The sequence below is a fragment of the Muscardinus avellanarius genome, assembly GCF_963383645.1.
Source record: "Muscardinus avellanarius genome assembly, chromosome: 22".
NCBI lineage: Eukaryota > Metazoa > Chordata > Mammalia > Rodentia > Gliridae > Muscardinus > Muscardinus avellanarius.
The window spans coordinates 1,175,001-1,201,785 of NC_137808.1; the positions used below are offsets into that span (position 1 = coordinate 1,175,001).

The 26,785-nt window shown below is 49.1% G+C and overlaps 2 protein-coding genes across 4 annotated transcripts in view; one reads left to right on the forward strand and one right to left on the reverse strand.

The window, feature by feature from the left end:
- LOC308278394 (CCA tRNA nucleotidyltransferase 1, mitochondrial-like) overlaps positions 1-26,785 on the reverse strand; it is a gene marked incomplete at both ends in the record, with an annotated part of 995,237 nt that overhangs the window by 810,932 nt on the left and 157,520 nt on the right.
- Positions 9,932-26,785, forward strand: part of SRGAP3 (SLIT-ROBO Rho GTPase activating protein 3) — a gene marked incomplete at both ends in the record, with an annotated part of 161,964 nt that continues 145,110 nt past the window's right edge. For all 3 annotated transcript variants that reach the window (XM_080718015.1, XM_080718016.1, XM_080718017.1), the window contains one exon: positions 9,932-9,998. In XM_080718015.1, the coding sequence (XP_080574141.1) occupies positions 9,932-9,998 (67 nt within the window). The remainder of the gene's footprint in view (positions 9,999-26,785) is intronic.

Sequence of the window (26,785 nt, forward strand, 5' to 3'; positions counted from 1 at the left end):
CGTAGGAGAAGAAGAAGAAAAAAAAAAATAGAGAAATAAAGCCACGCACTTGCATTTATAGGCTGAGCCACTCCTACATTCCGGAGAGCCCGGATGAGTGTATAGGAAACAGCTGTGGTATTTATTTAGCGAGTCCTGGTAAAGCTCATTACCAGCCCACCTCCTCACAGGGGCGCTGGCCTCCCGATGGAGGGTGCTGGATGGAGTAATCAACTTTGCTCACAGCACCTGGTGTTTCTGCCAAATGCCCGAGGTCAAGAGTGCTGTTCACCAACTCCCAGGATGGGGTTTGGGAGGCCTCAGGGCCTGCGCTGAGCCTGCGGAGCAGGGCCAAGGAGAAGGCCAAAGCAATTTCATTTGTTCCTATCTGTGTTCCTTCATTATAGATATGTTTCCTGAGCACCTACTATATGCCAGGCCTTGCAGAAACAGTCACAGATCTGGTCCCTTACTTCTTCGAGCATATAGCCGAGAGGGTTCTGTCTAGGATGCTAACTCCTAGCCACATGTGGCTATTCACACCCTTACAATGAAAGCAAATTAAAAATTTAGTTCTAGCCGGGCCTGGTAGCGCACGCTTAGTTTATAATCCCAGCATTCGGGAGGCTGAGACAGGAGGATGGCGGTTTGAGAACAGCCTCAGATACTACTTAGTGAGGCCCTTTGCAACTCAGTGAGACCCTGTTTCAAAATAAAGGATAAAAAATAGGACTGGGAGTGTAGCACAGAGGGAGAATGCCCCTGGGTTCTATTCTCAGTACCGTAAATAAATAAATTAAATAAATAAATAAATTAATTCAGTTCTTCCCCAACCCTGGTGGCCCATGCCTGCCATCTCAGTATTTGGGAGGCTGAGACAGGAGGATTGCAGCTCTGAGGCCAGCCTTAGCAACTTAGTGAGACTCTGAGCAACTGAGCAGTACCCTGTTTCAAAACAAAAACATAAAATGAGCTGGGGGTGGGGCTTGGATATAGAATGCCCAAGATCCAATTCCTGGTATTTTTCCTCCCCGCAAAAAACTCACCTTTGTAGTCGCGCATGCTATAGCCCAAGGGCACAATGGTCACATGTGCTAGTGACAGTTGTATTGGACAGTGCAGAAAATGTCAACGTTTCCACTGGTGCAGAAAATTCTCTTAGACGTGCCAGTTTATTGGGGATATGGTGTGGAGGGTCTGGAAACATTTATTATATTTATTATTTTTTGTTGTACCAGGGATTGAACCCAGGGGCATTTTCTATCTTAGCTACACTCCTGGTCCTATTTTATTTTATTTTATATTATTATGGTACTAGGGATGGAACCCAGGGGCTTTCTACCTCCAGACTATACCCCCAGACCTATTTTCTATTTTATTTGGAAACAGGGTCTCACTAAGTTGCTGAGAGCCTCACTCAGTAGCTGAGGCTGGTTTCGAACCTGTGATCCTCCTGCCTTAGTGTCCCAAGTACTGGGATTACAAGCGTGCGCCAGTATGCTTGGCCTATTTATTTACTTTTTGTGTGTGTGTGGTGCTGGTGATTGAACCCAGGGGCATTCTACCTTTATGCTATACCTCCAGCCCTATTTCTTTTTTTTTTTTTTCCAGGTCTGGGAATGGAACCCAGGGGCATTCGACCTCCAAGCTACACCCCTTGCCCTATTTTTTATTCTTTATTTTGAAACAGGATCTCACTAAGTTGCGGAGGGCCTAAGTAACCGAGGCTGTCTGTGAATCATGATCCTTCTGTCTCAGTCTCCCAAATTCTGGGATTACAAACATGCATCACCATGCCTGGCTATTTTTTATTCTTTATTTTTAAATTAATTTATAATAATAATAATAATAATAATAATTATTATTATTATTATTATTATTACTATTTTGCGGTACTGGGGATGGAACCCAGGGGCATTCTAGCTCCGCGCTGTGCCCTCAGCCCTGGCCTGCCATTTTTCTTTGACTTTGTTCATGATGGTGTTTGTCAGGCAGTACTTTGAAAAAAAATTACTATACAGTTAAGTTTGCCAGGCTTTTTTGGCATCTGAGTTTCATGACACAGTGATAAAGCCAACCTTATAGTTGAGTTTATAAAACAATTCTCCCTTCAAAACTTCCACTAATCCACTCATTTCTTATCAGTAAAACAGGCCTTAAAAACAGCCTGCTTAACAGTAATCCCAGTACTTGGAAGAGTGAGACTGGAGGACCACAGGTTCAAGGCCAGCCTCAGCAATTTAGTTAGACTCTCAGCAACCTATTTTAACCCTGTTTTTAAACAAAAAATAAGCCAGTGTGGTGGTTCATGCTTGGAATCCCAGTACTTGGGTGACTGAGACAGGAGGATCGTGGTTTGAGGCCAGCCTCAGCTACTTAGTGAGGCTCTCAGCAACGTAGTGAGACCTGTTTCAAAATAAAGAATAAAGATAGGGCTGGGGGTGTAGCTCAGAGGTAGAATGCCCCTGGATTCCATCCCCAGTACCACAAACACACACACACACACACACACACACACACACACACACACGATAGATAGATTTTATTTATTTATTTATTTTTATTTTTTGTGGGTCTGGGGATGGAACCCAGGGGCATTTGACCTCCAAGCTACACCCCCTGCCCTATTTTTTATTCTTTATTTTGAAACAGGGTCTCACTAAGTTGTGGCGGGCCTCACTAAGTAGCTGAGGCTGGCCGCGAACCGCGATCCTCCGGTCTCAGCCTCCCGAATGCTGGGATTACAAGCGTGCGCCACCACGCCCGGCTGATAGATAGATTTTATCACTAACTGTTTCTTGGAACCCAGTTGTCCAGGAGATATACTCATCCTAGTTTAAAGTTGGGGAGAGCCAGGTCTGGTGGCTCATGACTGATGCTTGTGATGCCAGTACTCGGGAGGCCGGGACAGGAGGATCAAAGGTTTGAAGCCAGCTGTCTGCAACTCAAAACTAAAAAAGAAAAAAAATAAAAATAAGGCTGAGGGTACAGTTCAGAGGTAGAATACCCCTGGATTCAATCCCCAGTACCATACAAAAATAAGTAAGGTTGGGGGAAGCTGAGTGTGGTGTCACACACCCATAATCCCAGTACAGGAGGGTCACAGGTTCAAGGACAGCCTCAGCAAGTAGACTCCCATCAACCTAGAGAGACCTTGTTTCAAAATAAAAATAAAAGCCAGCCAATCCCTAGTACAACAAACAGATGTCCTCCTTGCCTTGCCAGGGTCACTGTAAAGATCAAATAAGACAGATGCTAAGAAAGAGCCAGGCGTGGTGACGCACACCTGCCATCCCAGTACTTGGGAGGCTGAGATAGGAGGGTTGCAGACTGGAGGCCAGCCTTGGCAAGTAGCGAGGTGCTCGGCGACCTAGCGGTCGGGGGTGTCGCCCAGAGGTGGGATGCCCCCGGGTTCAGTCCCTGGCACCTCTCTCTCACGCACACGATATGAAAGGGCTCTACAGATCTGAAACTCACAAAACTGGTCGTCACCGTCGCTCTTCATCGTAGCAAAGGCGGCCACTAACTCGCTGAGTTCTCGCGTGAGTTCTTGCGTGGCTTTCAGTTTTCAGACACGAGATTAAAGACCACATCGTTCGCTGAGCCGGCCCAGGATGCATTCGTTGTAGAAACATGGAAAAATGGCAGAAAATTAGTCGCCTCACAGGTAGATTGGGGGAGTGACCTTATTTGACCAGAAAAATTGAATTGACTTAAATCGAAATCTATTCTGGCCATTCTTCCTTCGAGTGGAGCCTTTTCCTTTTCTTTCTTTCTTTTTTTTCCAACCAGGAAAAGAAACCAGTTCAGTGAGTTGGGTGTTGTTCAGCTATAACTGTAATTCGAGCCTCACCATTGGCCATTTGTGACGCGTTTTCCTTATGCTTATATTGTGTGTGTGTGTGTGTGTGTGTGTGTGTGTGTGTGTGTGTGTGTTACTGGGGATTGGATCCAGGGACATTCTACCTCCAAGCTACATTTCCAAGCCTAATTTATTTTATATTTTTGCAGTACTGGGGGTGGAACCCAGGGGCATTCTACCTCTGAGCTCCACCCCCTGCCCTATTTTTTATTTTGAAACAGGGTCTCACTGAGTTGCAAAGGGCCTCACTAAATAGCTGAGGCTGTCCTCGAACTGCGATCCTCCTGTCTCAGCCTCCCAAATGCTGGGATTACAAGCATGCGCCACCGCGCCTGCCTCTTTTTTTTTTTTTTTTTGGTGGTACTGGGGTTCCTGGAAGCCCTTTGACCTCCGGGCTACACTCCCAGACCTATTTTTTAACCTTGTGTGGAAACAGGGTCTCTTAAGCCAGCGCGGCTGCTGGCTCCGAACCAGCGCGATCCTCCTGTCTCCACCTCCCCAGCGCGGGGATGACAAGCGTGCCCACCGCGTCCGGCTCTATCTATTTTTTGATACTGAAAATTGAACCCAGGAGCATTCTGCATCCAAGCTGCACCCCAGCCTTTTTTTATTTTTTATTTTGAAATAGGGTCTGGCTAAATTGCTGAGGCCGGCCTTGAACCTTCAATCCTCTTGTCTCAGCTTTGCAAGTACTGGGATTGATTACAATAAATGGATTACCACTGTTAGGTAGAGAAGGCTCCATAAATACTCAGTATAATTCAGGAATATCTTAAAAAAAAATCCTGGACATGAGCCCAAGGGAATGAAATATACCCTGCCAAGGGGGTCTTTCAGTCCTTGGGGGGCGGCATGGATCAAGTTACATAGTAGAGCCCCCCTTTCCCTGGCACTTACCACTCTTGTTTTGGGGAGGAATCTGGTTTCTGTTACTACCATATGAAGGGTAATCAGGATTAGCTGTTGGTTCTCATGGAGAAACCAGGAGCAAGTGGCCTGCAGAGGGGGTGTGGAAGGGCAGCTGGGGGGCTGGGGGGAGAAGGGGGTGGTTTAGAGCTGGAAGGGCAAGACCAGGCTGTGGACCAGGGGGCCTGCTTGGAATGGGACACTCACTGGTCTCTGTGTGTGTGTGTGTGGTACTGGGGGTAGAACCCAGGGGCTTTTCTACCTCCGGGCTACACTCCCAGACCTATTTTCTATTTTATTTGGAAACAGGGTCTCACTGAGTTGCTGAGAGCCTCACTAAGTACCCGAGGCTGGCTTCGAACCCGTGCGATCCTCCTGTCTCAGCCTCCCAAGCGCGGGGATGACAAGCGTGCGCCTCCACGCCTGGCTTTGGGTTTGATTCTTATTATTCTTATTATTTTTTGGTACTAGGGGTTGAAGCCAGGGGCATTCTATCCCTGAGCTATACCCCCAGCCCTATTTTTTATTCTTTACTTTGAAACAGGGGCACACTAAGTTGCTGAGAGCCTCACTAAGTAGCTGAGGCTGGTGGTGAACCTGTGATCTCCTGTCTCAGCCTCCTAAATACCGGGATTACAAGTGTGCACCACCATATCGGGGTGTATTTTTTGATTCCTTATTTTGAAACAGGGCCTCATTAAGTTGCAGGGGGCCTCACTAAGTAGCTGAAGTTGGCCTCAAACCTGTGCTCCTCCTGTCCCAGACTCCTAGGTACTGGGATCACAGGAATTAGCCACCACATCCAGTTGGCCGGGCACTTTAAATCTGTGAGTGTAGCCGGGCGCGGTGGCGCACACTTGTCATCCCAGCATTTGGGAGGCTGAGACCGGAGGATCACGGTTCGAGGACAGCCTCAGCTACTTAGTGAGGCCCTTTGCAACTCAGTGAGACCCTGTTTCAAAATAAAGAATAAAGCTGGGCGCGGTGGCGCACGCTTGTAATCCCTGCCCTTGGGAGGTGGAGACAGGAGGATCATGCTGGTTCGGAGCCAGCCTCGCTGGCTTAAAAGACCATGTTTCCAAATAAAAAAATATAAAATAGGTCTGGGAGTGTAGCTCGGAGGTAGAAGGGCTTCCAGGAACCCCAGTACCACCAATAAATAAATAAATAAATAAATAGATAAATAAATAAATAAATAAATAAATAAAATAAAAAATAGGGCTGGGGGATGTAGCTCAGACGTTGAATGCTCCTGGGTTCCATTTCCAATACCAAAATAAATAAATAAATAAAAATTTTGTGAGCATGTTGGATCGTGTGCAATGGGTGGAGTCACTAGCATCTGACAGGTTAGGAAACTTGAGGCTCAGCAAAGGCGTGAAAGCTCCAGAAGGCCTCACACAGCTGGGAGGGACCAAGCCAGAATGTCAAGTCTAGCTCCTTCCAGCTTTTCCATACAGAGGTTTATATCCTACTTTGCTTTGGTCTCATAGGACTTTTTTTGTGACATTTCTGTGAAGTCTTTGTGACTTCCTTTCCCCCGACCCAGAGCTGTATAAGAAGTTTGCAGGCTTAAAATTTTCCTCAAGAACTGGGTGTGGTGGTGTACCCCTGTCATATCCCAGTACCTGGGGGTCTGAGGCAGGAAGTCACAGGGTCCAGACCAGCCTCAGCAGTTTAGCAAGGCTCTCAGCACTAAGTGAGACCCTGTTTCCAAATAAAAAGTAGTGTAGATAGAGCCGGGCGTAGTGGCACATGCTTGTAAATCCCCACATTTGGGAGGCTGAGACAGAAAGATCACGGCTCGCGGACAGCCTCAGCTACTACTTAGTGAGGTTCTTTGCAACTCAGTGAGACCTTGTTTCAAAATGAAGAATAAAAAGTAGGGCTGGGGGTGTGGTTTGGAGGTAGAACGCCACTAGGTTCCACCCCCAGTACCGCAAAAAAAAAAAAAAAAAAGTAAGATAGAGGCGGCGTGGTGGCGCACATATATAATACCAGTAATTGGAAGGCTGAGACAGGAGGATCGCAGGTTTATGGCCAGCCTCAGCTATTTAGTGAAGCCCTGGGTAACTTAGTGAGATTGTGTTTTCACATAAAGAATAAAGGAAGAAAATAGGCTGGGGACATAACTTGGAGGTAGAATGCCCCTGGATTCAATCCCCAGTTCCAGAAAATAAATAAATAAATAAATAAATAAATAAATAAATAAATAAATAAAATAGTGCTGGAAGCCAGGCGTGGTGGCGCACGCTTGTAATCTCAGCATTCGGGAGACTGAGACCGGAGGATCACGGTTCTCGGACAGCCTCAGCTACTTAGTGAGGCCCTCTGCAACTTAGTGAGACCCTGTATTAAAATAACGAATAAAAAATAGGGAGGGGGTGTAGCTTGGAGGTTGAATGCCCCTGGGATCCATCTTCAGAGCCCCCCCCCCCAAATAGCACTGGGAGTTCAGGGCTCAGCACCCCTTCCCCCATTTTTTTTCATTATGATGGAGAGATCCCTCATTTACTGAGTTCGGCCAAGAGCAGTTAAGTCACCTGCTCAGGGTCTCCAGAGCAGAGCCAGAAAGGAAAATCCAGGGGGTCGCAGTTCCACGGGGCACCTCATTATTTTTGTTGGAGAAGCTTGGGCTTGAGGCGGAGGTGCTGATCTCTGAGCAGATCTTTACCAGGTAACACAAATGCGGGAAGGCCGAGGCTAGAGGATGTGGTTTGTGACATTTGTTTATGACCTCTGCGACCTCCTGTCCCGGGCCCAGCGCCGTATAAGACGCTGCCTGATTCACCAGTTAGGTTTCTCTCTGCTCCAAACAGATCTCCGCCTTCATACCTGGGAAGGCTCTGCTGCTCACCTGCGGGAGTGCCCTGCCCCAGCTCACCCTGTCCCTGCCCATCTGGGGCACGGGTTAGAGCTGCCACTTCCTCTGGAGGGGATGGATACACTAGCCCTTCCTTTCTCCTTCCTCCCTCTCCTCCTTTCCTTCCTTCCTTCCTTCCTTCCTTCCTTCCTCTACTGGGGCTTGAACCCAGAGGTGTTCTACCTCTGAGCTACACTCAGTCCTAGTTTATTGTTATTATTAATTATTATTGTTATTTTATTATTTTCGGTACTGTGGATTGAACCAGGGGGCATTCTACCTCTGAGCTATACCCCCAGACCTATTCTTTTTTTTTTTTTTGCGGGTCTGGGGATGGAACGCAGGGGCATTTGACCTCTGAGCTACACCCCCTGCCCTATTTTTTATTCTTTATTTTGAAACCGGGTCTCACTAAGTTGCGGAGGGCCTAAGTAGCTGAGGCTGTCCGCGAACCGCGATCCTCCGGTCTCAGCCTCCTGAATGCTGGGATAACAAGCATGCGCCACCACGCCCAGCTTCTTAGCTGCTTTCTTTTCTTTTCTTTTCTTTTCTTTTCTTTTCTTTTCTTTTCTTTTCTTTTCTTTCTTTCCATACTGGGGATTGAACCCAGGAGCATTCTACCACTAAGCTACACTCCAGCTCCTTTTTATTTATTTATTTTTGTTTAGAAAAGGAATCACTAGGTTGCTGAAAACCTCACTAACCATGCTGAGGCTGTCCTCAAACCCACAGTCCTCCTGTCTCAGCCTCTTAGGCACTGGGATCTCAGGCATGCACCACCACGCCTGTCTTGAGAGCCAGTTTCGAAATAAAAACATTTTTAAAAAGCCTAGGGCTAGCCGGCCATTGTAGCACGCAGGCTCGAGATCCCAGTACTTGGGAGGCTGAAACTGGAGGATCGCAGGTGTGCGGCAAGCCTTTGCTACCTAGGTAAGACCCTCACAACTTAGTGAGACACTGTCTCCACAGAAAGAATAAAAAATAGGGTTGGGGTGGTAGCTCAGAGATAGAATGCCCCTGGGTTCCATCCCCAGTACCGCAGAAAAAAAGAAGGAAAGAAAGGAAGGAAGAAAGAAAAAAGAAAGAAAATAAATTAGGACTAGGGTGTAACTCAGAGGTAGAGCTATATAAATAGATAAATTAATTTATTTAATAAAAAAGACTGGGGCTGTAGCTTGGAGGTAGAATGCCCCTGGGTTCCATCCCCATTAACACACACACATGCACGCACACTGAATACATGAATCAATCAATCAATCAATAATGGGGCTGGGGCTAGAGCTCAGGTAGAGTGGCCCTGGGTTCAACGCTCAGTACCTCCCCCTCTCCCACGCAGACAAAATAACTGTACAGCTAATATTGGTGCCCTTCCCTCCACCACCTGGGCCCTCCGCGAGTCTCGGGCGGAGTGGCCGACTGCCATCCACGCCGTTTTGGGGGGAGAGATTGGATTCAAGTGCGCCATGCAAAGAAAAGGCAGGAAAAAGCGACCGACAGCTCCTCGCCGGAGCTCGCAGGAGCCCGCTCGGGCCTTCCTTCACGGCCCCATTTTTCTTTTTTTTTTCCCCCTTCTCTTTTGTGAAGGCCCACCCCCTTTGCCTGCAGTGAGGGCTGCTCTCCGGTAGGCGACAAAGTGTCAGTTGTTCTGAGATCCGGGGGGCGGAGCGAGGTGACGGGTGGGAGCGCTGCAGCCTGCGGGCGCTGCGCAGCCCGGGCTTGGCCGCAGCTGGCGACCGCCGAGCGGGGTGCGCGATGACCGGCCCCTTGGCGACCTGACCGCCCCTCGCCAGCCTGCCCTGCACCGCCGAGGCGCCGCGCCTCCCGTGGATGAGTGTGTGTGTGCGAGTGAGTGTGTGCGAGTGAGTGTGTGCGAGCGTGCGAGCGAGTGTGCGCACACGGCAGCGGTGTGTGAGCGTGTCCGGGCGAGTGTGCGTGTGCACGCGCGTGCTTCGGATTATTATTAGTATTTTTTTTTTTTTTGGAGGAGGGGGAAGGAGAAGAAAAACCTTGGAAATTTGGAGCAGGTTTCCGTTCTGCTAGGGCAATTCTCCTCCCACAAGAAGAGCTGACCAGAACCATTTTTTTTTCCCTGCGGGTAAAGAGCAGTCATCTTTCCAGAAGACGAGGATTTTTAATTTTTTTTTTTTTTTTTTTTTTTTTTTTTACTCCTGCTCCCCGGCCAAGTAAATAAAAGCGACCGGCTCCCCTCCTCCCCGCCCTCCCCGAGCCTGCGAGATCGGCCAGCGCCCCTTGGCTGCCGGGGCTGAGCACAAGGAGAGCGCCACCCATCAGCCTGTCAGCCCCTCCGGCCACGTCGGAAGATGTCATCTCAAACTAAGTTCAAAAAAGACAAAGAGATCATCGCCGAATACGAAGCTCAGATCAAAGGTGAGACGGGGGCCCTGGCGGCCGCCCCTTCCTCCAGCCCCCGCTGCCTTCGCCCCTTTCCCCCTTCTCTCCCTGCCACGGGGAAATGTTGTTCGGCTCCAATAACCTTACGGCCGGGCACGGTGGTAGGCGCCCAAGTGCAGCCGAGCGCGGAGGGCCGGACAGCAAGCCCTGCATTGCAGGTGTGGCAGCCCTGCGCCTGGCTCAGGAGCCCAGGGGCGACACTCCGCTCTGAGGCCCTTTTGACAGTTGCAGCCTCCTCCCCTCCGCGCCGTGGGAAAAGCCCCTGATGGCTGCTGTGCGCTTTTTACAAGCTGCTTTTGTGTGCCTCCCTCCCCCTTTGGTTTTCGGTGGCCGTGTCGCTCGCTCGGTGTCTTTCTCTGGGCATGTGTGCGCGGGAGGCCGCGTCTCTGGGCGGCCCTCCTTTGTCGGTGTGGTCGGCGCGCCCGGCCTGGGTTGTCATGGATTAACTGTTATGGGCCGTATTGATCCCGGCTAATGCAGGCATCTATGCAGAAAGAGCGTGCACGGTGCAGAAGACGCATTCGCTCGCAGCGTGCAGACTCTGGGCGCGGAGGTTCGGGGTCATGAAGCGTGCCATCGGGGGCTGGAGGCGCTGCCCGGCTCCCGTGGCTCCTGGGGAAGCTGCCCGGAGAGAGCGAGATGACCTCTGGCCGCCAGCCCCGGCTTTGGTATTAAGTAGCACACATTTCTTTTAGTGGTGGCACTGGGGGTGGAACCCAGAGGCTTTCTACCTCTGGGCTATACTCCCAGACCTTTTTTTTTTTTCTAATCTTTTATTTGGAAACAGGGTCTCACTGAGTTGCTGAGGGCCTCACTAAGTAGCTGAGGCTGGCTTCGAACCCGTGCGATCCTCCTGTCTCAGCCTCCCAAGCGCAGGGATTTAGCACACGTTTCTTTTTAAAAGCCACTCCCTAAAAATCCCAGCCAGCTGGGAGAACTAGGAAAAGGACCACATTTGTTAGGGCCAGATGCAGGCAGGCAGAGTCTTCATCCAGGTCAGAGTGTGTGCGTGCGTGCGTGTGTGTGTGTGTGTGTGTGTAGGGGGGTGCTTCCTCTGTCACTGGGGCACCCCGCTCTTGCCTCTGGGTGTCCGTCTTCTTTCTGGTGCTATTTCTCTGTGCTGCGACACAGGGCGTGTTGCGGGCTCTCGCTGGAGAGAGGGAAGACAAAATCCAGCTCTAGTGGGTGTGAGGCCGGTTTCTGAGGTTCTACAGGGACTATGGAACAGGTTGGCTCTTTGGGCCTCAGGGAACTGGGACCCAGGAAGTCTGGGGGCCTCCCGGGGTGCATCACAGCTGTGATCCTATCCGATCTGAGCCTCGGATACTCGGGAATCCTTGAGCCTCGGATACTCGGGAATCCTTGTGAGGGAGCAGTCACTGGAAGAGGGCTTTGTTTTTTTTTCTTGTCTAGCGAATTCTTTTTTCTTTTAGTTCTGGTCAAATCAGCATGATGCAAGTCCCCTCTGCATAGACCCTAAGGCAAAAAAAGAGAAAATTCTCCTCTTCCCCGGCCCAGCCTCCCTCCCGGCTTCTTTTCAATGCTTTGTCAAGCCAGCCGCCTTAGGATATTTCAGCCTGGCTCAAAATGTAGAGACAAGCCTTTTAGTGGCCAATTTGCATTCGGCCGGCCAGTCAGTACCAAAGCCTAGTTTCACGCTTGTCTAGATACTTTTTCTTTTCCTTTTCTTTGCAGTACTTGGGATGAAACCCAGGGTCATTCTACCTCCGAGCTACACCCTCAGCTCTACTTTTTATTCTTTATTTTGAAACAGGGTCTCAAGGAGTTGCTGAGGGCCTCACTAAGTAGCTGAGGTTGTCCTTGAACTGCGATCGTCTCAGCCTCCCGAGTGCTGGGATGACAGGAGTGGGCCACCATGCCTTGGCCTGGTGTATATACTTTTTGGATAGTTTTTTTTTTTTAATTTTACTTATTTTTTCTTTGGTAGTGAGGATTGAACCCAGGGGCATTCTCCCTCTGAGCTACATCCTCAGCCCTTCTTATTTTATTATTTGGAAACAGGGCCTCACTAAGTAGCTGAGGCTGACTATGAATCTGTGATCCTCCTGTCTCGGCCTCCCAAGTATTGGGTTGACAGGCGTGGGCCACCACACCTGGCTGCCCCTCTCTCTCTCTCTCTCTCTCTCTCTCTCTCTCTTTCTCTCTCTCTCTCTCTCTCGTGGGTCTCTGGAGATGGAACCCAGGGGTATTCAACCTTCGAGCTACACCCCCAACCGGATTTTTTATTGTTTATTTTGATACCGGGTCTCACTGAGTTGCCGAGGGCCTCACTAAGTAGCCGAGGCTGTCCGCGAACCGCGATCCTCCGGTCTCAGCCTCCCAAATGCTGGGATGACCAGCGTGCGCCACCACGCCTGGCTGCTTATCTCTCTGTCTCTTTTTTTAAAAGGATTGCTACTCCTTGGGCCAGTCAGTTTTTATTTGAAGGACCAATTAAGCACCAATTTTCTGTGGCTGGTTCTTTTACCTTTCACCTCTATTTTGAAGGCCTGATCAGCCAGGACAAGGTGAGGAATTTGTCAGGAAATGACTTGAAATGTCTCTGCATTCTGATTGCAGGAGTGTAATTTGATTCCCTCAGCTTTGATACCTGCAAGATTTGGGTCTGGATTTGCTGCACCCCAAAGCCTTTGAAATCTTTTACGTCCGATTGTCCGGGGCTAGCGAGGCGCGGGGGTGCACGCCGGTAATCCCAGGCTGTGGGAGGCTGAGACAGGAGGGCCCAGGTTCAAAGCCAGGTTCAACGACCTAGCGAGGCCCTCAGCGACTTAGTGAGACCTTGTTTTTAAAAAAAAATGTAAAAATAAAAACAGGCCTGGGAGCGTAGCTCTGAACTGGATGCCCCTGAGTTCAATCCCTAGTACCATGGGAAAAACATTCTGTTGGGCTAGGTTAGAGGTCAGTGGTAGAACACTTGCTTGCCTGGCACGCCCAAGGCCCTGGGTTCCTTCCCCAGCACCATAAAACAGAACAACACATTCTACTCGCTAGTCCTTGTCGTACTTACTGGCCTGTGCACAGAGCTGCGCGGTTTCCAGGCTCACTCCAGATAGCGCTGTTCTTGGCCCTGTACGGCAAGGGTGAATCTGAGTTCAGTTTGGAAACTGAGGCCCCGCCATGTTCAGGGCCAGCCCCGAGGTTGCGAGCTGGGTTGTTCCCAGGCGTGGCCCCCTCATAGCCGCTCCCTCCAGCTGCCCGTAAAGGACTATTGTTAGCAGCAGATGGCAGTTCTGGGGGGGGGGCACCTTCAGTTCCTTGGAGCATTTACTCTCACTTTCAACCCGTTGCTTTTGTCTCTAGCCTGGGAAGAACACTGGAGCAGTGACCGCAAAGGCTAAGTGCTAGTCGCTGTTCCTTTGGGGTCATTTGGCCAGTTTGGTACACGCACTCCACCCAGTTAGACAGATTTCTTTTCGTACTCTGTAATTGTGTGTGTGTGTGTGTGTGTTGCTGATTGGACCCAGGGGCAGTCTACCTTTGGGCTACACTGCCAGCCCTATTTTTTTTTTTAAGTCTATTTGGAAACAGGGTCTCATTAAGTTGCGGAGGGCCTCACTAAATAGCTGAGGCCGTCCTCGAACTGCGATCCTCCTGTCTCAGCCTCCCGAGCACTGGGATGACAAGTGTGTGCCCCCCCCCACGCCCCACTCTAAACATCTTTTTCTTATGTTGTATTAAATATGTCTCTCACCTACCCTGTTAGTTCTGTAGTTCCTTCCTTTGAGATTTCTTTAATTTAATTTTTTTGTGGTGCTGGGGATTGAACCCAGGGGCATTCTAACTCTAAGCTAGAGGTAGAAGCTGGTCGTAACCCCAGCTCTATTTATTTATTTATTTATTTTTGGTACTGGGGCTGTAACCCAGGGGCATTCTACCTTTGGACTACACCCCCAGCCCGATTTCCTTCCTTCCTTCCTTCCTTCCTTCCTTCCTTCCTTCCTTCCTTCCTTCCTTCCTTCCTTTCTTCTCTCTTTCTTCTTTTGCATTGCTGGGGATGGAACACAGGGCATTCTACCTTCCACCTCCTCCCCTGGCTGCCCAGTGGGCCTCTGGAGCCTCTGCTTGTGGCCCTGACAAGGACGAACCTTAAGATGGCTTGTGGGTGGACATGGTGGTCCTGGACATGGTGGTGCATGGTGGTACCTGTACACCAATCCCAGTACTTGGGAGGCTGAAACAGGAGGAGCCCAGGCTCAAGACCAGCCTCTGCAACTTAGCGAGACCCTGTTTCCAAATAAAAAATAAAATAGGGCTGGCTGGGCGTGGTGGCGCACGCTTGTCATCCCCGCGCTCGGGAGGCAGAGACAGGAGGATCGCGCGGGTTCGAAGCCAGCCTCGGCTACTTAGTGAGGCTCTCGGCAACTTAGTGAGACCCTGTTTCCAAAGAAAATATAAAATGGGGCTGGGAGTGTAGTCCAGAGGTAGAAAGCCTCTGGGTTCCACCCCCAGTACCACCAAAAAAAAAAAAAAATAGGGCTGGGGTCTAGTTGAGAGGTAGAATACCCCTGGGATCTATCCCCAGTACTAAAAAAAAAAGAAAGAAAGAAAGAAAGAAAGATAGAAGAAAAAAAACGAAGAAAGCAAGCCACCATTGCCCAAGGATTGAGTTAGCCTGCGTGTGTCTGTGTATCTGTGTGTCTCTGTTACTGGAGCTAAAACCCAGGGGGATTCTACCTCTGGGCTACACTCCCATATATATTTTATTCGGAAACAGGGTCTCACCAAGTTGTGGAGGGCCTCACTAAGTAGCTGAGGCTGGCCTCAAACCTGCGATCCTCCTTTCTCAGCCTCCCTAGTGCTGGGATGGCAAGCGTGGGCCACCACACCCGGCTTGAATTAGCCTTTTGTGTTCATGCTTTTTACTATACCGTATAGATTGTGTCCCCTGTATTTCTGTAATCTGCCAGGCCGGGAATCTTGGCAGAGAGAAGACAGAAATGAACTGAACCTGACTTGTTCTCGGTGACCCTGTGCTGGCTCCAAATGGGTATCGCTTTCTGTCCAGGGCACTTGTCCGTGTGCTTAAGAACTTTGCCTGAGAGTAACATCATATCACTGCGTCCCAGATTGGCGAGCTATGACTTCTTCCCTCTTGTGACAATCAGAACAACTTTCTTTCTTTCTTTCTTTCTTTCTTTCTTTCTTTCTTCCTTCCTTCCTTCCTTCCTTCCTTCCTTCCTCCCTTCCTTCCTTCCTTCCTCTCTTTCTTTCTTTCTTTTCTTTCTTTTTTTCCTTCCTTTCTTCTTTCCTTTCTTCGGGGAGTAGCATGGGGGATTGAACCCACGGACATTCTCTCCCCGAGCTAGCACTTCTTTTCTTTTTATTTGGAAACAGGGTCTCGTTAGGGTGCTGAGAGAATCGTTACTCGCTGAGCCTAATCTCCCACCTGGGAGCCTCCTGTCTCAGCCTCCCAAGTACGCCAGCCTTGGGTCTTAACCTCTGATTTTCTGTTCTTTCCGACTCGTCCTCGCCCTGGTTAACGCGGCCTTTCCTAGTGCCCACTTGATGCCACCTGGGCGCGTCCAGTCGTCAAGCGCCCCCCATGGGGTCATTTTGGAAAGGTGCTCACTGGAAATACTCCCACAGCTTCTCAGGGGCCAAGTGTGCCTCTTGCCAGCCGGGCTGCTTCTCCACCTGAAGTTACAGCAGCGCATAATCGGTATCTTTTGATTTTGATGTAGAAGCTACGCTCGGAGACACCTAGACTTCAGGCCACTTCTAGACTAGACGAGAGCTCCACAAGGATACAAGTTTTGTCTGCTTGGTTCAGTGCAAAAGCCTAATTAATGTCTACCGTCTAGTTGGCGATCAGTACACCTGATTATTGTTATTTTTTTATTTTTATTTTTATCTTTTGGTGGTACTGGGGGTGGGACCCAGAGGCTTTTCTACCTCCGGGCTATACTTCCAGACCTTTTTTATACTTTATTTGGAAACGGGGTCTCACTAGGTTGCCGAGGGCCTCACTCAGTAGCCGAGGCTGGCTTCGAACCCGCGCCATCCTCCCGTCTCGGCCTCCCGAGCGCGGGGATGGCGAGCGCGCCACCATGTCTGTCTCTGATTATTGTTTGTATTGAGGTACTAAGGCGTTGACTTCTGAGCTACATCCTAAGCCCCTTTTTTTATTTTTTGTTTGGAAACAGGGTCTCACTGGGTGGCCGAGAGCCTTGCTATGTGGTGAAGCTGTTTCGAATCTGCAATCCTCCTGCCTCAGGCTCCCAAAGAGGAGGATTTCAAATGTGCATACCTGGCGGGGTGTGTGTGTGTGTGTGTGTGTGTGTGTGTGTAATAACTGAGGATTGAATCCAGAGGGCATTCTACCTCTGAGCCCTTTTTCTTTTTTTGTTTAGAAACAGTGCGTCACTAAGTTGCCGAGGCTGGCCTCGAACTCCGTGAGCCTCTTGCCTCGGCCTCCCAAGTACCGGGATCACAGGCGTGTGCCACAACGCCCGGCTTCCTGAAATGTCTTACAAGGCTCAATTTCTTGGACTAGAGTTTGAGGCCGCGCAGTTTGGTGGCTTATTGGTGTTTCTCCTTTTTCCCTCGTCCCCCAGTTCCCCGCATTTTAAAATGTTTTCCCGCGAGGGAGGCGGTGTGAAGATGGACGACGGGAGACCAAAGCGCACTGAGTCGAGCTCAGAGCTAGCGCTCGAGTGCTTTGAGGCCCCTCAGAAACTCGGAGTTCTGACATTTCCAATTCCTGATCAATACGTGGGGTGTGTGTGTGTGTGTGTGTGTGTGTGTGTGTGTGTGCGCGCGCGAGCTCGCGCGAGCCCGGGGGTTTGCTTGGTAAGTGTGGCAGGATGGGGTGAATGCTGTTTCAGGGGTGGCCGTGCCCCTGGGGCTGCCCATTCAGTGCCAGAAGACAAGATAACAAGATGATTCGGCGGATTGGCCGGGCGAGGCGGGCGGCGCTCCTCATCCCAGCGTGCGGGAGGCTGAGACCGGAGGATCGCGGTTCGAGGCCAGCCTCAGCTACTGAGGCCCTCTGCAACTCAGTGAGACCCGGTTTCAAAATAAAGAATCAAAAATAGGGCAGGGGGTGGAGCTCGGAGGTCAAATGCCCCTGGGTTCCACCCCCAGACCCTCAATAAAAAAGAAAAAGAAAAAAGAAAATCTCAGCCACAGATCCCGGTGCATGAAAAATACATTTCTTTTCTTTTTTTTTTTTTTTCCTTTTCCTGTGATTTAATTTCCATAACACAGGCCTGTTTTCCTGGGGGCGACAGAAACGCAGCTAAGTCAATTTGGGGCTTTATCTCTCCTTTCCTTCAGGGTTGTACCTTACGGTCTCGGGGGGATTAGGCAGCGCCAAAGCTATTGTGGCGACATCTGTCCCGGTTTTACCAGCCTGCCTTGGCAACTGTAGGGCTGGGCTATTCTCTTTCTTACTGGATTTTTTTTTTTTTTTTTTGGTAGTGGTACTGGGGATTGAAACCCAGCCCTTTTTATTTATTTATTTATTTATAAATAATAAATATAATAAATATAATTTTATATTTATATTATATATAAATATATTTATTTATATTATATAAATATTTATTTATAAATAATAAGTATAAATATTATTATATAATAATAAATATAATGGGGGTATAATAAAAATAAATAAATAATAATAAATAAGTCCGGGCTACACCCCGGACTTACTTTATATTTTTATTTGGGAACAGGGTCTCACTAAGTAGCCGCGGCTGGCTTCGAACCCGCGCGATCCTCCTTTTTATTTTGAAACAAGGTCTCACTAAGTCGCTAGCCTCTGGCCAAGTTGCCAAGGCTGGCCTTGAACCTGCGCGCCTCTGCTCTCGGCCTCCGAGTACTGGTATCACAGCTGCGACCACTGCGCCCTGAGGGAAATCCTAATTCCAAGTGGTCTGCCCGCTCCCTCCCTCTCTCTCATTTTTGTGGTCCTGAGGATTGAACACATTCTACCTCCGAATGTGTCCTCTACCCCTGGCCCCATTTTTTTTTTATTATTTTTCATTTTGAAACAGGGTTTTGCTAAGTTGCCGAGGCTGGCCTCGAACCTGTGACCTTCTGCCTCAACCTCTCACATACTAGGATACAGGCGCGCGCCGCCGCCCCTCACTAGAAGCTCTTTGTGTGAGATTCCAGACCCGAATGTCAGCAGTGTGCTCACGGGCGTGTGAATCCTGTGTTTTTTTCTCTCCACTAGGGCTGAAACTCTTTTAAAACAGGACTTTGATTTTTCATCTTGTTCATTTGTCAGTCCTTCTTTCCTTCCTCCCTCCCTCTCTCCTTTCTTTTCTTTTCTTTTCTTTCTTTTACTGGGGAATGAACAAGGGGCGTTCTACCTCTGAGCTGCACCCTCAGCCCTATTTTTATTTTTTTGCATTTTGAAACAGGGTCTCACTAAGCTGTGCAGAGTCTCGCTGAGTTGCTGAGGCTGGCCTCCAACCTGCGATCCTCCAGCCTCAGCCTCTCCAGCACTGAGGTGACAGGCTTGCACGACCCAGCTTGAGCTGCATTTTTCTTGTACCCAGCACAGATCTTGGTGTATTTATAGGTGGTCACAATCTTTATTGAGTGAATGCGTAAAGGAATCAGTGAATAAATATAGGTGTCCTGGTGATGAACTTTGTACACGGGACACCTGGATATTAACTTTTTTTTTTTGTGTGTGGTACTGAGGATGGAACCCAGGGGCATTCTACCTCTGAGCTATACCCCCAGCCCTATTTTTTATTTTTTATTCTTTATTTTGAAACCGGGTCTCACTGAGTCGCAGAGGGCCTCACTAAGTAGCCGAGGCTGTCCGCGAACCGCGATCCTCCGGTCTCAGCCTCCCGGATGCTGGGATGACGAGCGTGCCCACCGCGCCCGGCTGGATGTTAACCTTGAGGTGCATAGTGAAGCAGAGCCAGCCCTGGGTGAGGGATTCTCTCGAGGGTGGGGAAACGAACGAGAAGGGACAATTGCATCCAAGCAGACTGACCAGAGAACGACTTAGAGGCGGCGACAAGCCTCCTGCAAGTGATGACTCGCAGGAACGCGGCAGGGAGCTCAGTGTCGTCCATGAACTGAATTCCTGCTGTGTCAGAGATGAGAGCAAAAGAGGGAAAAAAGAGAGAGAGAGAGAGAGAGAGAGAAGAAGGGCAAAATATAGCCCCTAGCCCTGTCTTTGATGGACGCATGGATTCTAGGAAAGATAGTTCTAAAAATACATCAGTCAGCCAGGTGTGATAGTGAATGCCTGTAATGCCAGTACTTGGGAGGCTGAGACTGGAGGATTGCAGGTTCGAGGCCAGCCTCAGAAACTTAGTGAGCCTCTCAGCAATCTAGCAAGACCTTGTTTCAAACCAAACCAAAACAACACTGGGGGTGTAACTCGGAGGTAGAATGCCCCTGGATTCAATCTCCAGTACCCCGCAAACAAAACAAAACAAAACAAAACAGTGGGGGTGTAGGTGGTGGTAGAATATCCCTGAGTCCAATCCCCAGTACCCCCTACACGTGCAGATAGCTTAATTAGCCCTTGGGGTATAAAAACTCCAGATAGAGCTGGCTGTGCTGGCACCCACTCATTATCCCAGTACTTGGGAGGCTGAGAGAGGAGGCCTGTAGGTTCGTAGCCAGCCTCCGCTACTTAGTGAGGCCCTCTGCAGCTTAGTGAGACCCTGTTTCAAAATAAGGAATAAAAAAATAGGGCTGGGGGTGTTGCTCAGAGGTAGAATGCCTCTGGGTTCCATCCCCAGTGCTGCAAAAATACTAATAATAATTTCTGTCCTTTATCCAGGCTGAACGCTAGATTAGTAGTTTGGCTAGATTACATTCTGTCTATCCGTTCATCTATGGATAGACACTTGGGTTGTTTCTGCGTTTTAGTTATTGTCAATAGTGTTGCTATCCACGTGGGGGTACAAATATGAGCCTTATTTTATTTAAATGTGTGTGTGTGTGTGTGTGTGTGTGTGTGGTACTAGGGATTAAACCCAGTGGCATTCTATCTTTGAGCTACACCCCCAGCACTTTTTATTTTTATTTGGAAATAAGGTCTTGCTAAGTTGCTGAGGGCCTCGCTAAGTTACCGAGGCTGGCCTCGAACCTGTGGTCCTCCTGTCTTGGCCTCCCAAGTCCTGAGATTACAGACATGAGCCCCACTGCGCCCCACGAGAGTCTTATTTTTATAACATTTTCTTGATGATGGGTGTAAGACATGCTTCTCATATGAAAATACAGAAAAAGCAAAAGGAAGGGAAAGAGAACGAATGTAGAAGCCTTGGTCTGAGATAACCCGCTGAACACTCAGTGGGCTTCCTGCTGGCCTTCTTATCTCTGGCTCTTTTCATCAAATCGCCTTCTATCTGTGTATAACAAAGATGAGGTCATAGATCTTTAATGCAGAGTTATAAAAATAAAGCCGATAGGCGAGTCGTGATAAACATATAGGCCTGGGGCTTAAAATAGCCAGAAGATGGCTTAAAAATAAGAAAGCGTTTGCCAAGTAAGAACATCGTGTGTGACCTCCTACTTCTGTCTTTAGTGAGGGGCTTGGTTGGAAGCCATTCTATTGTATCATTGGTTTATGTTGGCTACTTTTCTCCCTGCTCTTTTACGTGTGAGTGCGCGCGCGCGTGCGCGCGTGTGTGTGTGTGTGTGTTACTGAAGATTGACTGCAATAACATTCTGCCCTCATCTACACCCCGAGCTTTGTTGTTTTCTTTTGGGGACCCAGGGGCATTCTATCTCTGAGCAACACCCCCCATCCGTTTGTCATTTTTTATTTTGAAACAGGGTCTAAGCTAAGATGCTGAGGCTGGCCTTGAATCTACAATCCTCCTGTCTCAGCCTCCCAAGGACTGGGTTGACGGGTATATGCCACCATGCCTATTTTTACTTTTTTATTTATTTATTTTTGCAGCACTGGGGATGGAACCCAGGGGCATTCTACCTCTGAGCTACACCTCCAGCCCTATTTTTTTAAATATTTTTTTTTGTGTGTGTGTGTGTGTGTGTGTGGTGCTGGAGATGAAATCCAGGGGCCTTCTACCTCCAGGCTACACTCCCGGACCTATTTTATATTTCATTTGGAAGCAGGGTCTCACTAAGTTGCTGAGAGCCTGCGTGATCCTCCTGTCTCAGCCTCCCAAGTACTGGGATTACAAGCGTGCACCACCACGCCCAGCTTTTTTATATTCTTTATTTTGAAACAGGGTCTCACCGAGTTGTGAAGGGCCTCACTAAATAGCTGAGGCTATCCCCGAACCGCCATCCCCCCATCTTCGCCTCCTGAATGCTGGGATCACAAGTGTGCGCGATCACGCCCAGTTTATTTTGACTTTTTTTTTTTTTTTTTTTGGTGGTACTGGGGTTCCTGGAAGCCCTTCTACCTCCGGGCTACACTCCCAGACCTATTTTTACATTTTTATTTGGAAACAGGGTCTCCTAAGCCAGCGCGCGCGGCTGGCTTCGAACCTGCGCGATCCTCCTGTCTCCGCCTCCCAAGCGTGGGGATGACAAGCGTGCGCCACCACGCCCGGCTTATTTTGACTTTGAAACAGGGTCTTGCTCAGTTGATGAGGTTGGCTTCAAACCAGTGATCCTGTCTCGGCCCCCCAAGTCCGAGGTGGGGGCCACCACGCCTGGTACCTTTGTCCTCTTGCATCTGATTGTGTCTGGTGAGGGTATTTTTAATTTATAGTTCACTGTGCATCAGGAAATTTTCCATCTATTTGCCAAACAGAAAGGCCCGGTTTCCTGCAGATGGGATCAGCTGCCATTCAGATTTGAGCTCAGTGGGACAGAGAGCACCTTAGGGGACCTTTTGTAGTTGACAGCTGTGTTCAAAGGAATCAGAGAAGCTAGGACTTACGAGGCTCAGGCAGGAGGACCTGGGTTAGAGGCCAGCCTCGGCAATGTAAGGAGATCCTGTTTTAAAAATAAAAAAAAGCAGGCTGTGGTGTTGCACCAGGCTGAGACAGGAGGATCACGGGTACAAAGCCCGTCTCAGCAACTTAGTAAGATCCTGTTTCCAAATAAAAAGTAAAATAGGTTTGAGGGTCTAGCCTGGAGGTAGAAGGTTCCTGGGTTCCATCCCTAGTACCAGACACATATACACACACAAAATAAATAAGAGGTTGGGGTGTAGCTTGGAGGTAGAATGCACCTGGGTTCAGGCTCCAGTACCAAAAATAAATAAAAGAGCAAATAAAAAGGGGAGAAAGAAAAGAGAAATAAGATTCATACCAAGCCGGTGTGGTGGCGCACGCTTGTCATCCCAGCATTCGGGAGGCTGAGACTGGAGGATCGGGGTTCGCGGACAGCCTCGGCTACTTAGTGAGGCCCTCCGCAACTCAGTGAGACCCGGTTTCAAAATAAATAATAAAAAACAGGGCAGGGGGTGGAGCTCGGAGGTCGAATGCCCCTGGGTTCCATCCCTGGTACCACACACACACACACACACACACACACACACGCACACACACACGAAGGTTCATACTAATGAAGGACCCGTTCTCTGCCCTGAGCACGGTGGGACAGTGACGACATCTTTACTTTGATCGTGGCCTCTCCAGGCAGGATGTTTGAGCTCTCCCGAAGATCTACCACCTTGGGGAAACCAAGGCACGTCCATAGTCACTCCCCTCTTCAGCCTCTGCTAGTCCATTGCCCCTTGACCTCCGGCCCTGTGTGAGCTAGACCCCTGACCTTTGGCTTCTGAGTTGATTTGCCCTTTGACCCTCAGCGAGCCGGCCTTCTCCCCAGGCGGGATCTGCCCGGTTCAGGCCAGCCTTGCGCGTCTCTGTTGCTGGATCTCATTGCAAGCCTGCTCTAGAGAAGGCGAGGCCCAGCGGCTCTCTGCCAGAAACCCGAATTCTGTTACATAGAAACGCCAGAAGAAATCGCTGAGGAATCTCTGCAGAAGATGAGAATTCACTTGGATTTAGCCGAGCAGGTCCTTAGTGAGCTCCTACTATGTTCCCGGACCTCACAGGCTTTTGAACTCTGTGCAGAAGACACCCCTACCTTGCCGTCACCCCACGCGGGTGCCGGTTCCGGGAGGCGGGGTGCGGGGTGCGGGACGGGCTACAGCAGAGGGTGGAGCTCTGGCAGGGCGACTGCCCGCATGCAGCGGCCCCAGTCAGTCCCCAGCTCTGCCAAGAGGAGAAGAAAAGAAAAAAGCCATTCTGATTGGCTGGGCGTGGTGGCGCACACTTGGAATCCCAGTACTTGGGAGGCTGAGACAGGAGGATCCTGCTAGGCTTGCCAGGGATATTTAAGTTACGCTTAACTTAGTGTGTCATTGTTAGAAACTGTAAGAATGATTGCTGAAATGAATTCTAATTTTTACCCCCACGGAGTTAGGAAAGCGTTTTTCTGTACTGGCCTAGCATTCTTTTTATTTTTTTTTTTATTTTTTATTTTTTTGCGGTACTGGGGAAGGAACCCAGGGGCATTCTATATCCGAGCTATACCCCTAGCCCTATTTTTTTATTCATTACTTTGAAACAGGGTCTCACTGAGTTGCAAAGGCCCTCGCTAAGTAGCTGAGGCTGTCCGCGAACCGCGATCCTCCTGTCTCAGCCTCCCAAATGCTGGGATGACAAGCGTGCGCCACCACGCCCGGTTTATTCTTTATTTTGAAACAGGGCCTCACTGAATTGCAAAGGCCTCACCTTATAAGTCGTAGCTGAGGCTCCTTCATCCTTCTGTCTCAGCCTCCCAAATGCTGGGATTATCAGCTTGCGCCACCACTCCCGGGTAAACGAGGGTATTGTCTGTCTTAAAGGGTAGTTGCTGTGAGGGTCAAATTGAGGTGATGTTTGACAAAATAAAATCTATAGCGCTGCAGAATCCTTCACTACTGCTGGGTGGGGTGGTGTACACCTAAAATTCCAGTACTTGGGAGGCCAAGACAGGAGGGTCACAGGTTCGAGGCCAACCTCAGCAATTTAGCAAGACTCTCAACAACCTAGTGAGACTCTGCTTTCAAATTAAAAAAAAAAAAATATATATATATATATATGTATAGGGCTAGGGGTGTGGCTTTCAAATTAAAAAATATATATAAAGGGCTAGGGGTATGGCTTTCAAATTAAAAACATATATAAAGGGCTAGGGGTGTGGCTTTCAAATTAAAAACATATATATAAAGGGCTAGGGGTGTGGCTTTCAAATTAAAAAAATATATATAGAGGGCTAGGGGTGTGGCCCAAGAGTAGAATGCCCCCCTGAGTTTGATCCCCAGCACTAAAAAAAGAAAAAGAAAAGAAATGTTCTTTGCTTCTATTTTTTTGGTCGGGCTCCTGTCCTGGTCAGGGCTTGTTGACGTGTCTGTGTGTCCCCCCCCCCCCCCCCAGCCTTCTTTTCCTTGAGTTCTGTGCTCAGTCCTGGACGCAGCAGGCATTCGAGGCAAGTTCTGGCGTCTCCATCAAGGCCAGGGCAATCCAAGTGCATCTTGATGGAGGTGTGTGGAAACCTCAGGGCAATCTTTCCGAAAGCATGACCTTCCACTTCTGCTGAAAGGCCTTAAAAATAAATTCATCCCGGGCCACAAACAGCAATGACATTGCTGGGGCGAGGCAGAGAACGAATTTCATTAAGGAAAAGGTAATTGCCCCGTTTTCTAAAGCCGCAGAGCCAGCCTCCCCCTCTTCAATACCGTCCGAGCATGGCGGCCGTTTCCCAGGCGGGCAGGATGAATGCACAGAAACACCGAAAGGCTGAGCCCTGGACTTCCCGCAGAGAAGCCTCCCCAGAGAGAAACGCCTCTGGGCCACCACGTTGGCTTAGTGCTGGCCGGAGCCCGGGACAAACCTGCCCGCTCGAGCCCGGGACAAACCTGCCCGCTCCTCAGACAAAGGCAGGCGGGCTTTGGCCTCGACCTCCTGCCTAGCACAGTCTCTCTTGTACAAGTGGGGAAAAGTCCAGCTGCTGGACCAAACGGGAAGGATTAGCTGGGGTCCCCCTTGGGGGGCTGTGCTGCCTCTGAGCCCCTGATGATTAGCATCTGAATGGGCGGAGCTGGGTTATGAAGGAGGGCTCCCATCTCAGCTCTAGTCCTGCTTGCTTGCTCTCTCCTCTCCTCTCCTCTCCTCTCCTCTCCTCTCCTCTCCTCTCCTCTCCTCTCCTCTCCTCTCCTCTCCTCTCCCCTCCCCTCCCCTCCCCTCCCCTCCCCTCCCCTCCCCTCCCCTCCTCCTCCTCCTCCTCCTCCTCCTCCTCCTCCTCCTCCTCCTCCTCCTCCTCCTCTTCTTCTTCTTCTTCTTCTTCTTCTTCTTCTTCTTCTTCTTCTCTCTCTCTCTCTCTCTCTCTCTCTCTCTCTCTCTCTCTCTCTCTCTCGGTACTGGGGATGGAACCCAGGGGCATCTGCCTCAGAGCTATACCCCCAGCCCTATTTTTTATCCTTTATTTTGTGATTGTGTGTGTGTGTGTGTGTGTGTGTGTGGTACTGGGAGTGGAACCCAGGGGCTTTTCTAGCTCCAGGCTATACTCCCAGACCTATTTTATATTTTATTTAGAAACAGGGTCTCACTAAGTTGCTGAGAGCCTTACTAAGTAGCAGAGGCTGGCTTCGAACCCGTGCGATCCTCCTGTCTCAGCCTCCCAAGTGCTGGGATTACAAGCGTGCGCCACCACGCCCGGCTTATCCCTTATTTTGAAACAGGGTCTCACTGAGTTGCAAAGGGCCTCAGTAAGTACTGTCTGCAAACCTTGATCCTCCAGTCTCAGCCTCCCAAGTGCTAAGATTACAAGCATTCTGCTCAAAATGTTACTTTTTTTTCTCCTGTACTGGGGATCAAACCCAGGGCCTCACACATATACTAGGTAAGTACTCTGACATTGAGCTACATACCTTGAGTTTTTGGAGGTCTGGGGCAGATGTTTCTTGACATCCAAATAAGTCTCTCAGAAGTTGAAATTCAAAAATACTTTTTTTCTGGTGGTACTGGGGATCAACCCAGGGGCATTCAATTTCTGAATTATACCTCCAGCTCTTTTTTTTATTTTTATTATCTTGAAACAGGGCGTGGTGGTGCACACTTATAATCCTACTACTTGGGAGGCTGAGACAGGAGGATTGCAGGTTCCAGGCTAACCTCAGCTACTTAGTGAGACCCTATTTCAAAATAAAAAAGCAAGCTGGGCGTGGTGGTGCACACTTGTAATCCCAGTATTTAGGAGGCTGAGACAAGAAGAATACAGGTTTGCAGCCAGCCTCAGCTACTTAGTGAGGTCCTGCTTAACTTAGTGAGACCCTGTTTCAAACTAAAGAATATAAACTAGGGCTGAGGGTGCATCTGGAGGTAGAATGCCTCTGGGTTCAATCCCTAGTACCACAAAACAAACAAACAAACAACTCTGGTAATGTCTCCTATTTTCCAATGGACACCTTATTTGACCATTGTGAGGATTAAGTTAAATAAGCCATGCTCAGTGTTTTTACAGTGTCTGGAATTTGGGCCACACTCCGTAAATTCTCTCAGTTATTATTTTTACCCAGGTCTTGAGGGTTCCATCAGGTCCACAAAAGAAACTTAGAACATCTACGGCAGACCTGCTAGTGTGTTTTGTTTGGCCTTTTGAATTTGCCAAAAAAAACCCCAAAAACCCAAAAAACAAAAAACCCGAATTTGTTTCCAACATTAATAAAAAAAAAAAAATCAAGAAAGCTTGAAGCAAGCAGGAGGTTTCACATAAAAATTCAGACTTTTGGCTTTTCTCTTGCAAAGTGGAGAGATTGTTCTCAGAGGCAAAAGAGAAAAAATATATATGTGTGC